General features: G+C 46.4%; 2 protein-coding genes across 5 annotated transcripts in view; one reads left to right on the plus strand and one right to left on the minus strand.

The window, feature by feature from the left end:
* HEATR4 (HEAT repeat containing 4) overlaps positions 1-13848 on the plus strand; it is a 40787-nt gene that overhangs the window by 14678 nt on the left and 12261 nt on the right. Inside the window, exons 8-15 of the mRNA XM_025919619.2 lie at positions 487-591; positions 2896-3014; positions 4165-4345; positions 5095-5164; positions 6208-6397; positions 7093-7171; positions 7890-8049; positions 9471-9529. Coding sequence (XP_025775404.1) covers positions 487-591; positions 2896-3014; positions 4165-4345; positions 5095-5164; positions 6208-6397; positions 7093-7171; positions 7890-8049; positions 9471-9529 — 963 coding nt within the window. The remainder of the gene's footprint in view (positions 1-486; positions 592-2895; positions 3015-4164; positions 4346-5094; positions 5165-6207; positions 6398-7092; positions 7172-7889; positions 8050-9470; positions 9530-13848) is intronic.
* Positions 3915-11741, minus strand: RIOX1 (ribosomal oxygenase 1). 4 transcript variants are annotated; one of them, XM_025919621.2, is made up of 3 exons: positions 9249-11741; positions 8628-8804; positions 3915-4437 (listed from the first exon to the last, which is right to left on the minus strand). In XM_025919621.2, the coding sequence occupies exon 1, from the start codon at positions 11676-11678 to the stop codon at positions 9675-9677; it is 2004 nt and encodes a 667-aa protein (XP_025775406.2). In that variant the 5' UTR covers positions 11679-11741; the 3' UTR covers positions 3915-4437; positions 8628-8804; positions 9249-9674. The 4 variants fall into 4 exon arrangements, with proteins under 4 accessions (XP_025775406.2, XP_086565456.1, XP_086565454.1 ...); XM_086709330.1 differs by having other exon boundaries at positions 3915-4324; positions 8628-11741; XM_086709328.1 differs by having other exon boundaries at positions 8628-11741.

Below are 13848 nucleotides of genomic sequence, written 5' to 3' on the forward strand. Positions count from 1 at the left end.
TGTGTATACAAGGAATAGGGACACCTGCAACCTGAGAGAAAGGTGAGAAAAGTAGGTTGCAGACGGTTTCTGTGTTTGCAAGAAGAGTTGTGATATGTAGGATTTGCTTCTGCCACAAGTTTAGAATTGAAAACTGCACAGGCCCACAAGTGTGTTTACTTTCAGTAGAGATGTGAAACTCACAAAGACTGAGGCATATACAAATCACTTTAAGAGTAAAGATAGTTAAAGAGAAGGCCCCAGGAGTCTCTGTTCAAGTCACTAAATCTCTATTTTGTTCTCAGATTTATGATTCCAGAAGTCAGGGGGCTCAGATAGAAAAGTACCCTGTATCTTATAAACTACTCTTTCCTTTTTGGAGGGATGGCCATCTCATGTAATTGTGACATTAATTATGCTGAATGCCATGTTAGGATAGAACTTCTTCAAGGCTCCAGCATCTCTCAAAGTTATCATAAGTATCCACATAAGTCTTCCATTCCTCAGACCCTGATACACACCATGCTTGCTGTGGAGCTGAACAGCCACCAGTGGAAGGACCGGATTGTGGCCTGCCAGGCTCTTGGGCGGATCAGTGGAAATGTCAGTTTGGTAAGCCTGCTGTGTTTCCAGGACAGAAAGTCTAAGCAAAAGGAGGCTGGGAGCCCTTCCATGTTTTGCTGCTTAGTATCCCATTCTTACCAAGCAGGTCTTTGTCTTCACACTGCGACCTTAGTCCTTAACCCAGGATTATCTTCATATGCCACCATGTCTGACTCAAGCCACCTGCTCCTTAGCATGGTAGCAAACCACAAACTGTAATCTACCCACAAATAAGCAAAAAAACAAAAAACAACCTAGGAGAATTTAGAAACTTTTATAGTACTTTTACATTGCCTTAACATTAATCTACCATTAAGTATCAGTCAGTGACACCTCCCTCCCCCCCCAACTGGTCCTTCAGCAAATAGTTTGAGAAGTATGGACTTAAACTACCCAACAACCCAACCATACTAGTGTCTATGTTGGCTCTGAGTGTTCACATAAAGAAGGTATAAAACATAGTCACTACTGTGGCGCCTGGGTGGCTCAGTTAAGCGTCTGACTTTTGGTTTCCGTTCAGGTCATGATCTCACAGTTCGTGGGTTCAAGCCCCGCATCAGGCTCTGTACTAGCCGTGTGGAGCCTGCTTAGGATGCTCACTCTCTCTCTCTGTCCCTCCTCACTTGCTTTCGCTCTTAAAATAAGACTAAACACAAATGATTCAAGAACAAGTGATAAATGTAAGATACGCTCTTAGTTTTCAGAGAAACATTATTGTAGGCTGAATCTATCAGTTTAAGTTCTGGGAAGGAGTGTGGGACAGATGGACTAGACTTGGACAGAACTGAAGAGGGACTTCCAGGCAAGGTAAACCCTGACCATCATTTGGGCTTTCACTTGACCTGCTTCTTGCCATTATTTTTGAAAACATCTTCAGCTATCCAAACGGGGATATCCCCTTCTTCCTGTGTGGCGCTGTATCTTTTCCTTGTAACACTGAGCACTTCCAAAATGGCCCAGAACACTGCCATACCCATGAGAAGTGAACACCTTCCACCCTTGGGCCCTCGCATGTTGAGTGGAAAGCCCAAAACCTGGTAGAATTCAGTAAAATCACCTGAAAATGTTTTAGTCTGGGTTAATTCTGCCCCAGCTGCCATGTACCCTTCCTCTAAAGTCCTGACCAGCAGCACAGGCATGACCTGGGTTTGTTAGAAGGGCAAAATGTCACTTCAGGCTAACTCAGTCAGAATCTGCATTTTAAATCTGACTCATTTGCACATTCACCTCCTTAGAACTTGGCACTCAAGATTGCCAACTAAAAGTAAAAAAGACATGCAGAGCAGGCAGGGGACTGACCAGATAAAAATGAGTGCTTCATGTCAGATTGCTGGAATGAAGAAAGGCACTATGTGTATTGGTCCTTCACTCATTCAGTAAGCAAGCAGTTTCTGACCACATCCTACATGCTAGCCACTATGCCAGCACTGGGGATGCAAAAATATTATGTCTTTTCTTGATAAATGTTATAAATAGCTACAACAGAAGCAACTGTAAAGCATTACAGGGATTTCCTATGCTTGCAGAGGGCAGAGGAGAGTTCAGAGATACTTTTTGAGCTAAATCCTAAAAGAGAGGTTTCAAACAGGGAGAATAGCTTGGGCATATTTACACAATCATGAACTACAACTGTAGTAATCTTTGTCTCTTCCCTTCCTTTTTTTGAGAGGGGGAGGGAGGAGGTCAGGAGGGGAGTGGGGAGAGAGAGAGACAGAAGGAGGGAGAGAGGGACAGGCAGGCAGAGGTCATGTGGGGAGAGGGAGAATCCCAAGCAGGCTCCACACCCAGCTCAGGGCCTCACAACTGTGAGATCATGACCTGAGCCGAAATCAAAATCAAGAGTCGGATGCTTGACCAACTGAAGGCACCCAGGTGCCCCTGTCTCTTCCCTTTTGAATGAAGTACTAATATATATAGTAACATATACAGGTCAACTGTACTGCTTTGTCCAGAACACAGGACTTTTAGTACTAAACCTGGAAAAATCCCAGGCACAGTGGAATGAGTTGGTCACCCTATTAATGTATCACCATCACATTTTAAGTCCTTCAAGTACAGATTACATTGACCCCAACATAGTAGTTTGGAGCCTAAGCTTAGCAAACTGGGTCTGAGTCCAGGTTCTAGCATTCAACAGGTTAACCTTGGGCAAGTAAACCTAAGACTATTTTGTCATCTGCAAATGGTAATCTGCCTCACTGGATTGTTTGGGAGGATTAAGTGATGGGTAAAAACACCTGGCACAGAGCCAAGCACAAAATTGACATTCAATAAATGGCAGCTATTTTATACCTAAATTATACCTCTTTATAGGATATGAAACATAAGTTGATCCAGCTGATGCTGAGTGACTGGAATAAGGAAGTGAGACGTGCAGCGGCCCGAGCTCTGGGGCAAATGAGCCTTGGGAAAGAGGTGCACGACACAATCAGGTAAGACGCACAGTTACATACACAGTTAATGTACAGTTAACACGCACACAGTAACTTTTCTATTCTTGTGTTTAGGAAGCCTGGGATCCAGTCAGCCAGCATCTGCTGAGTTGCTTTGTATGCTTGGCATTGTATTAGGTCCCACTGCAGGATTATCTTAAAAATAAAAATTACCAGTCCCTATGGACACTAACAATGTGCCTAAGGAAAGAATCATTAATTGAGTGCCCACTAGGTGAGGGTGTTTTGGATGTTTGAGGGTTCAAAAGCATGACATGATTCTGATTGTAGAGGCCAGGCATAATTTACAAATGCTTAGTAAGGTCAGCTTTCAGAGAGGATGGATAAGAAAACTACACAGGCAGGGACGCCTGGGTGGCTCAGTCAGTTAAGTGTCTGACTTAGCTCAGGGCATGATCTCGCTGTTCATGAGTTCGACCCACATCAGACCCACATCAGGCTCTCTGCTGTCAGCACAGAGCCTGCTTCATATCCTCTGCCTCCCCGTCTCTCTGCCCGTCCCCTGCTCTGTTTCTCTCAAAGATAAATAACCACTTAAAAAAAAAAAAGAGGGGCGCCTGGGTGGCGCAGTCGGTTAAGCGTCTGACTTCAGCCAGGTCACGATCTCGCGGTCCGTGAGTTCGAGCCCCGCGTCGGGCTCTGGGCTGATGGCTCGGAGCCTGGAGCCTGTTTCCGATTCTGTGTCTCCCTCTCTCTCTCTGCCCCTCCCCCGTTCATGCTCTGTCTCTCTCTGTCCCAAAAATAAATAAAAAACGTTAAAAAAAAAAAAAGACTACGTAGGCAAAGAGAAGGGAAGACATTTCCAGGCTGGGAGCCAAATGTGCAAAATGAGGATGGCATGTGTGAGGGCAGTGGAGAGAACTAGACTGTAACAACAGGTACATGAAAGTTTCCTTTATTCAGTCATTCAACATAGTTTAGTGCCTAGCATATGCTAGTAATAGGGGTCCAAGTAAATAATGGAGGTCTCTACTCAGTGAAACTTCAACCTCACAGGCATAAGGCTGACTAGGAAAGGGTGGGAATGGATAATGGAGACCCTACAGAGGTTGGATTTTATCTTGAGGGCATTGGTGGTGGGGATGCCAAAAGTTTAAGGAGAGAAAATAAAAGCACTTATGCTTTATAGAGTCAAGCTGAGTCAAGGAAATATCCAGGAGCGTGTGGAAGCTCTCTCCCTTATTGGTGGGCTCAAGCTCATGACCGCCAAGCTTCTCCCAAGTTTCCTGAATTGCTTCTCTGATGACTTCATGGTAGTTCGGCGGGCAGCCTGTTTGGCAGCAGGTGCCCTGCAGATCCGTGATAAGATGGTGAGTCAAAGAAACATGTTGCCATCTTACCTGATTAACCTGAAGAGTGCATTACCTGAGCTTCCCTTGTTGTGCATACTACACTCACCATTCTGTGGGGACACAGAACGAAAGATCAGAAACTGGAAGGTTAGGGGGTAGACTGGCCACATCAATCAGTTAGAACCACATTTTGCTCCCAGCCAGCCCAGACTTAACTCTTGAGCACATCCCTGAATCCTGTTCTCACCTCAGTTATGGGCTTTATGATCAACTGCAGTGAATGGAGTTATAACCCCTAATTATTAGGGGGAAACCTGATTCAAGGTGTTCTAAAGAAGCCTGTATGACCACAGAACTGTGAGCGGAGGAAAATCTAGATAAGCGATAATTCAGCTACTGCACTGTGTGTGTAGACCAGTGCTTCAGCCTCCAGCTCATTTGTCACTAGAATTGACAGAAGCCCATTTTTCAGTTGTAGAGCATTTTTTGTTTTATTTGAGAGAGAAAGCGTGTGCATGTGAGCAAGGGGGAAGGGCAGAGGGAGAGAGAGAATCTCACACAGGCTCCACACTCAGTGCATACCCGATGTGGGGCTCGATCCCATGACCCTGGGATCATGACCTGGGCTGAAAGCAAGAGTCAGACACTGAACCTGAACCACCCAGGTGCCCAATTATAGCACATTTTAGAGATAAGAGGGGTCCCTGTCTCTGGTTCACTTTTCCTCTGATCCTCTCCACTCAACACTGCCCTTTTATTCATCCCAGGTCCTTGAATGCCTTTTGAACCTGATAGAGAGAGATCCTTACTGGAAAATCAAGGCCTTTGCCATTCAAGGTATGACAGGAGTGGCCCCAGCTCTTCAACTTCAAATAGCCTCCCAAATGCTAGTATAGATCCCCAGAATCTCTCTAGGAAGGGGATAAGGTATAGCTGAAGGGATGATTACACCTTCTCAGAAGTTCTTGCCTGAGAAATTAAAGACTATTTTCTTCTTTTTAATTTTCAGTTAAAGATCCCAAGTCTAGATCTCTGTCAAACTTGTTAAGGCAAAGGGCTGACAAGACAGTCCCTGCCAATAGAATTAAGTAGGTATCCACTATAGGACTCTGTAAAAGACCAGATTCAAGACTGCTACAGACTTAAAACCCTGCCCTCAAATTTTCCCAGGGTTCCTTTTTAAGGATCTTTGGCATTGCTTCTCTCTTGGACAATCTTTGCCCAAGGTAAACCTGTGAAGTAATTGTGTGTCCTTTCCCCATCATCTTGACTTGATGAGGCCAGTGTTCTGAGTTATCTGCCCCATTATCTCATCCCTAGATAAATAAGTAAATTAGTTTATTTTCATATTGTAAGGGGTAAGGATGGGATGGATCCTCCCTCCCCATCCCCACAGGAATCCTTTGGAGACAATGTCCTACTTTAACCCATCCGTAAAATTCTAATGATAATTGTCATCCAGAAAAAGATACCAACAAAATACTTAGTTTAAGATTTGCAATACTTGGGGCGCCTGGGTGGCACAGTCGGTTAAGCGTCCGACTTCAGCCAGGTCACGATCTCGCGGTCTGTGAGTTCGAGCCCTGCGTCAGGCTCTGGGCTGATGGCTCAGAGCCTGGAGCCTGTTTCCGATTCTGTGTCTCCCTCTCTCTCTGCCCCTCCCCCGTTCATGCTCTGTCTCTCTCTGTCCCAAAAATAAATAAAAACGTTGGAAAAAAAAAAGTTAAAAAAAAAAAAAGATTTGCAATACTTAATTTTGCAGGTAGCTGTCTATATGTTATTACTATTTATTAATAAGGCCGTTTCTGGATGTTAGGATATATAGCCAACTCCCTCTTAAGTGACAGTGGAACATACATACTGCCCTCTAATGTCTGCAGCTTTGGGTCAGATTGGCCAAGTGAGTCCCCAGCTGACAGACCTCCTGCTCTGGGCCATCCACTATGAAGAGTCACCAGGTGTACGACTAGAAGCTTGCCGTAGCATCCTAGCCCTCAACCTCCAAGGGGACCGGGTCAGGGACACCTTCCTAGATGTGCTGCTCCTAGAGAACCATGAGACTGTTCTAAAGTAAGCTCTGAACCTGACTCCTGCCGTGACCTCTTATACTGCCCACTGTCCCATCCTTGTTAACACAATACATCCCTGCGTTTCTAGGCTGTCTAATGGCTGTAAAAGCACAGGCTCACCTGTGCCATCCACCTACCTACCTACCTACCTATCTAAGTGGGTAACAGAAAAACTGGCCTAAATTAGATAGGTCATGAAGTTCACACACCTGTTCTCCATTCCAGGTGGTTTTAAGTTATTCATTTATCCAGCTAACATTTATCAAGTGCCTACTGTGATGACAGGCTTTAGAGTCAAAAAAACCAGGGTCTGAATCCCAGGCTCAGGTATATACTAGCAAGGTGAACATGGGTAAGTTACTTAAACTTTCTGAGCCTGTTTTTTCATTACCAAATGCAGATTATAAATCTGCCTTATGGGTCTGTGGTAATAATTAAAGAGATGACATGTTTAGTACCCACCATTAAGGTGTTCAATAAATGGTACCATTAGTATCTTTGAATATATCCTCCTAGAAACTACACCAACATCCCTATAAGCTAAGCACCATACCAGTTTTGCAGATAAGGCTCAGCAAAATGCAGTGAAGATTGGAATTTAGGATTCCTGTCTGATTCCTACTCCTGTATTTTCCACCCTGATACCTTTTTTTTTTGAGGATAAAAACAATCTAAGAAGTACCTCTTATCTTTCAGGGAAATTCACCAGGCCATGAAGATACTCAACTTAGAAAATGAAGGGAACCAAGAAATGCTTCAGGAGATCAAGAACAGGGTAGTTAAGTGCAAGCTATGTTTTCAAGAGTTCCTCAGACCCTTTTCACCATCACAGAAATACTTTCTACAACCCCTCAGATACATATTTTCTGAAGATACAAAAACATCTATGCAAGATCAGACTATAAAACCCTATTAGTAAAAAAAAATAAAAAATAAAAAAATAAAAACAATCACCGCATCAGCCTATCAAGTAGCCCTCAAAATCAGGGTTGTTGTTTCTGAAATATATTTCCTTCCCCTCCCATTTTCTGCCCACCATCAAGTAAACCCAAGTTGTTTTTTACAAGTAGACCTAGAGATGGATTGAGTGGCTAGAGCTAGCCCCCTAGATTTTCCTTTTCCTTTTTAACCTCCGAATCTGGGCTTTTACCAAAGAACATTCTAGTTCAACAGGTGGTTCTAATTTTTCAGAGTTGTTAGAGGAGATGAAGAAACAGAGGGACAAAGACTTTAAAATGTAAGATTCTTTCTTCATATAATTCACAAAACCAGCTTCACATCAAGCAAGCATTTCTTAGGTTCCTTTCATCATGCCCAAAAAGCTAAAGTAAATTTCTCATTAACAAGTGTAAAACCAACATCAGAAGAGAATGCTCTGAGGCACTGTACCACCACCTAACACCAACAGGCACAATACATTACTTTATTAACGCTTTTTGATGATTTGCAGCCTAATACAATTGTTTTTTTCAACATCATTTCTTCTGATCTAGATTCAAACACTAAGCCAAAAGGACTTGCTGACACAGAAAATATTCAGGATGGAGAGGGCCATAGGAAAAATGAAGGAGGAAGCAAAACGTGTCTACTGGCAGCCCAAGGAAGGGCATAAACCATTGAAACTCCATACTTTTCTACAACAAACTTTTCAGGGTAGGTTCCCTAGGGGTGAGTACTATCACGTGACTCCTTTAACCAGCCTTTTCTGGGATCTGGTGTTTGGGGAGTTTAGTTTTGAGCCTGGTAGGATGAGTCAGGAAAGGTTACTACCTTTCCTTCTTAGCTGCCATCCTTTTAGTCCTTTTATTTTTTTTTTTCTGTCTGTCCCCTGGGTTTTATTTGCTATTTTGTCACTTTAAAAAAAAAAAAAAAAAAGAGGTAGTTCTAACTGAACTGATTTGAAAAGTTAGGTCCAAAACTGACAGATTAGAAAAACAAGGGTATAAAACAAACCAAAAAACAAACAAACTACCGTATGTTTGATTAAGCATCCAAACAAAGCCTTGTGAGTTTAACTTTTAATAGTAGTTACCTCTGGAAAGTAGAACTGGAGAGAGAGCTATCATTTTTATTTTATGTACATCCATGCTTTCCCAACTTAAAAAAAAAGACCTCAGAAAGTTCTCAACCTTATATAGAACTGCACCTATCAGATATGGTGATAGGCTCTGAAAGTTCCAGACACAAGCTAAATGAAGTGCAGACATCAAGCTGTACCAAAATATACTTACAAAATCTGTGTGCCCAGGTGTAGCGGCAGCCTCAGATCATTCAGCCAGCTGCCTACCAGCCACCACCCCAAACCCAGGTCTTCTGGTTCCAAGTCCAGTGCTCTCTCTGGTACACCAGGCTCTTTTCCACCAACCATGAAAATATTCACTTTCCAGGTTTGGGGAAGATTCTTCCAACTGCCAGAAAAAAATGAGAGTGGAAAGTAACTTGAACACCAGCCTCCCTTCATGGCCAGCTTGCTATAAGTTGGTTGACTGAGGCCTATGATAGCACAACTAGGTGATATGCTGTCCCTTGGGGAGCAATGCCAGCCACTGATGCAAGCAAGCACGGAGCAAAAACATAATGCACTCTTAACTTTTCCAATAGGATTGTGCTGTTTGGGGTTCAAGTAGCATGATTAAAATGAATAAATTACCCCCAAAGTTATAGAATTGGCCTCAATCCTACAACCACCCCAAGTTACCTTTCACATCAGTCATTATAGATTTTTCCTATCTCCCACCCCCCAACCCAATTCCTTCATAATAATCTAGCTTTTAAAAAGAGAAACATTCTTTGGCACTTTAATAACTTTTCTAACATTCATACAAACTCACAGTAGCAAACAAGATACTGACCCCAACCCTCCCCCCAAACTGAAGAGAACTCAAATGAAGGATGCAAATTCCAAATAAAAACTTCTAATGTCTCAAGCAGAATGACACAGCAAGTGCTACACAGTACGCTGAAGCCTGAGGGTGATGAAGCTGGTGCTCTGAAATGATCAGGGATCAAAGTTACTTCTGCAAAAATTGCTCCTTTTTTCCACCTCCAACTTCTGCTTTTACTTTTGTGCCTAGATGAAGTGGTGATTCCTGGAAAACCATCTGAAATTTGTGACATTAAAGCAGTCATAAAGGTAAATGTGAGCAGTCATAAAGGTAAATGGTTATCAAGGTAAGAACATGAGTCCCTCCTACCCCACCCCCCTGCCAAAAAGATGGTAATGGTGGCTAAGAGAGAATCACCACTGTCTTGCTTCCAACAATCAAGAAGAAACTAGTTCAGGTTAGAGGCATCTTGGTGAGCAGCAGCCCCTTGTCATATAACATGGTCGCTAAGGAAAGCTGGTCCTCCACCGTGTCACAGGGCAGGTCCCCTACTCTCACAAACTCTGGGTAGGAGCGGAGCAAAAGTTCCATGGCATCAGCTTGCTGTGGGTATATCTCCAAGCACTTAGGCTCTTCCAGATGATAAACACGGGAGTTCTCCACTGTATAATAGAGAAACAAATGGCCTCCCTCACCCACCAGCCGAGCTATCCCATCCTGAAGCATGTGCACTTCTGTTTCTGTTGTCAACTGGGCCCCCACGTTAACAGGTTCTCCAGCCTCCCAGCGAATTGGGAGCCCATAAACACTTAGTGCCCTCTCTCTATCAGTCAGCACAGGGGGCAGAGAGTCGTGGATGAAGTCTTTGGCTCGCTGGTCAGCCACAGCATCGACAGGGGCAAAGTGTCCCAAGCGGGCAACCAAGACTCGCACCTTCTCCATAAAAGCGGTTCTTCGTGGATCCTTGGAATCTGAGTGCTGGGCCCCCATGTAATCCATGAAATCTCGGGGAAGACCCCTTCGGAACTCCACATTTTCTTCCATGGCAGCCTGCACTGCCAGGGGCAGGACGGCCTCCAGGAAGTCGCCCCAGGTATTGCGCTGGTACGTGGACAAGGTGAGGTGCAGAGAGTGCACTCCATCCTGGCATTCGGCTTGGTGAATGAAGCCCCGAGGAAAGTAGAGCAAATCTCCAGGTTCCAGCACAGTCTGCAGCACCGGCTCACCGAGGTCGTCCTGGCTGAAGTTGGGACTGGATGTCAGGGCCAGCTCCTCGGTCGGGACCCGGGGTCGGTACACACGCCAGAGTTTCCTACCTTCCAGCTGCAGCACAAAAGCCTCGATGTCGTCGTAGTGGGGGGCAAAACCCTGCGAATTGGGGGGCGTGAGGTAAACGTTGGAGCCTGCCATGCTGCCAAACTGCTCTTGGAGCACGGCCAAAAACTGCCACACTGTGGTCGAGAAAGCCTGCGGACAGAGGAGGCGCAGGGAGCAGCCAGCCTGGTACAGGGCCCAGGCGGCGGCAGGCAGCGCGCGGCCGGGGGGGTTCAGGGTCTCGCGCCGCCCGTTGACGTACCGAGCAGCATCCAGGTGCTGCCCGAACTGCACCTCCTCGTGGCGCAGCATGGAGTCCAAGTCTGCGGTGGAGAAAAGCCCCTGATAGTAGGCGTGGTCCTGCCGCCGCACCAGCACCGCCTCCCGCTCCCACAGGCGCCGGTAGAAATGGTCTGGCGGCATGGGCGAGATGAGCCACTCAAAGAGGCGCGCGGCCCGCCGCCGGCTGCTGGGGATGCGGTTCAGCTCCGCCAGGACGCGCTGCAGCGGCGAGTCCCAGGCCAACTCCCCGCCGGTGCTATCCACCTGCGGCCCCGACAGCGTTGCGGGGGCCACGGATGGCGGGGCGGCCGCCAAGTGCTGGGCAGGGCACAGCAGCGCCGAGGTCTCCACCACGCGCGCCGGCGCAGCGGGCACCTCCACCAGGCGCGCGGGAGGCGCGGGAGCCGGCACTAGGCGCGCGGGCAGGGCGGGCGCCTCCACCAGGCGGGCCGGCGGGGTCTGAGCCTCCACCAGGCGGGCCGGCGGGGTCTGCGCCTCCACCAGCGCGCGGGGGGTCTGCAGGGAGCGGGACGCGGGCGAGGCCTCCAGCAGCTCTGCAGGCCCCAGGTGACCGTACGGCTCTCGCCGGGCCGCATCCGGGATGGTCGCTGCCCCACCAGCCAGCGGGTCTCCAGGATCGTCGACCGTCGACTCCACCCTCGAGTCCTCCGAGTCCTCGCTCGGCAGTGTCTGGGCCCTCAGCGCGGCCATGCGGGACGCCACGCTTCTCCTCAGCTGCCTTCGGATCTTTCTGGGCCTTAAGGGCAGGGCCAGGACCGACCCGCTGTGTGGCTGCGGCTGGCGCCGGCGTCTCAACCGCCCGCGCCTCAACAGCCCTGCGCTAGCCCGAAGCCCATCCATGGTGGGAGCGCCTTCTGAGCCGGGCCAGGGCGGGCTAGAAAAGAGATCTCGCGGGGAGCGGCTGCGGGGCACTCTGGGAAGGGGGCGCGGCCTCCAGCCGCCTCCGGGTTGGCCACGCCTGCCATTCTTCCGCCCGGCGCCTCCCTCTCGCCCGGCTGGTAGGCTGTCTCTCGCCACCATAGCGGAGTAGCTGCCAGATCAGCTAGGATTTCATGTTTGCAGGGCAATTTAAAAACCAAGTTGCCGGGAACTCTTTAATCTCTGTACATTGGAGTGTGCCCCAGGACGTCCTCATTCCTGAACAGCGTGTTTCCCAGCAACTTTGCACGGGAAGTCTCGAAATTCTTATTTTAAAGGAATGTCCTCGGGCAAAGAGCGAGATTCCTCAGGCAGAGTTCAAACCGGAGTGGGGATGGGGGGCGCACCGGGTCTTTCTGAGCAGATGACGTCATTGATTGACGCCATAACTTCCCTCCTCCTTTGGCCAATACACAATCTCAGTAACTGTGGAGGGTGGGGGGAGCCTGGCTGACTCATTTGGTAGAGCATATGACTTGATCTCGGGGTTGTAAGTTCAAATCCCTCCTTGACACAACCTCACATTAGAAAAAAAAAAAAAAAAAAAAGCACGGATAGACAAAATTCCAGTCATTTCTCTCTCTATGATATGAGAAAGAAGTTAAAAAAGAAAGTTATGAGCTTTTATACTTGGATTCTTGATATCTGCCTTTTTCACCCCATCTGGGATTTTGTTTCATTAGCTACGACTTCTCCAGAGTTTTGGATCACACATCTGAATCTTAAATTGACTTCTTAAATCTGAGCCTCTCATTTAGCAGGCACTGTTCAATGTATGTAGGTATGAGGGTGCAATTGTTGAGAACGGCATGGTCACTATTCCATGTAAGTATTATTGCTTTGTACACAAAGATTCTGTGTCTTCATTTGAATCATTTAAGATAAATTTCCAGGAACTGAATTGCTGGGCCAAAAGGCAAGATAGTTTTTGTTATTGTTAGAAGGTTTTACCAAACTACCTTCAAAAGGGTTTACCAAATTGCCCTTCTAAAGAGTTTAGTGTTGCAAGCAATTAGGAGTATGTTAGACTACATGGCCTATAGGGCCTTTTCACTGGTTCTATTTGATCCCCAGTCCTCTGGACTCCAAACACTTACCAAAGCTTTTAGGTTTTACCCTTGCCCATGTGTCACATCCACCTTTTAAAATTTCTGCCTGTAATATGGTCTATTACAGTGGCCCACAATGGGGGCGATTTTGCCTCAATTGGGGGTGGGGTGGAATGTTATAATATATAGTGAATAGAGGCCAGAGATGCTGCTAAACATCTACAGTGCAAAGAACACCCCCCCCACACACACACACCCAGATAATTATCTGACCCAAAAGTCAATAGTACTGAGACCAAGAATTCCTGGTCTATTACAAGTAGCCTCCCAACTGATCTCTATCTTTGATCTCTCCCTGTGCTAATTTATAACACAGGTAGCTACAACATTAATTTTCTCAGGTTTGTATACCCAGACTTGCCATCACCCCACTCAAAACCCATCTGGTATTCCATCCACCAATCCAAGTTCCTTAGCTAGGTACCGAAGTCATGTAATGCTACAGCTTTATCAGCCACAACTCTCCCAAGCTCTACTTCTGTAAGTTAAACTATTTATTGTTCCTTGCCTATGTTCTCCATACCTTTACTCACGCTGTTTCCCCCAAATGCTGTCCTCCAAACATCTTTTGCGAAAACCCTTATTAAAGCCCATTTCATATTCCATCTCCTCCCCAAAGGCTCTCCCATCTCTCTAAGAGAACTTTGACCCTTTCGCACGAGCTTAGCACCTTGTGCCTTGTATTGGTGTATCGTGTGCTTGTCATATTCCTTCCTAAACTTCCTAAACTGTAAACTCTTTCAAAGATGGTGGGATTTCAAGGAAAGGTCTTCCTTATGCCTTTTTCTCTTGCTTTTAGCAAACTGCCTTTCATACAAGAGATGCATGGGAAATGTTTGTGGGAAACAGACCAACCAGAATTGATTCCTTGTCACTCATTAGTATCTGTGGCATTATTAGCCCAGTCAAGTTACTCTCTCAGGTCTCAGCAATCTTATCTGTAAAATGGGAATAATAATTAAACTTCCTTCTTCATTGAGTTG

The sequence above is a fragment of the Puma concolor genome, chromosome B3 (genome assembly GCF_028749965.1).
Source record: "Puma concolor isolate L17-30 chromosome B3, mPumCon1.1.hap2, whole genome shotgun sequence".
NCBI classification, from domain to species: Eukaryota; Metazoa; Chordata; class Mammalia; order Carnivora; family Felidae; genus Puma; species Puma concolor.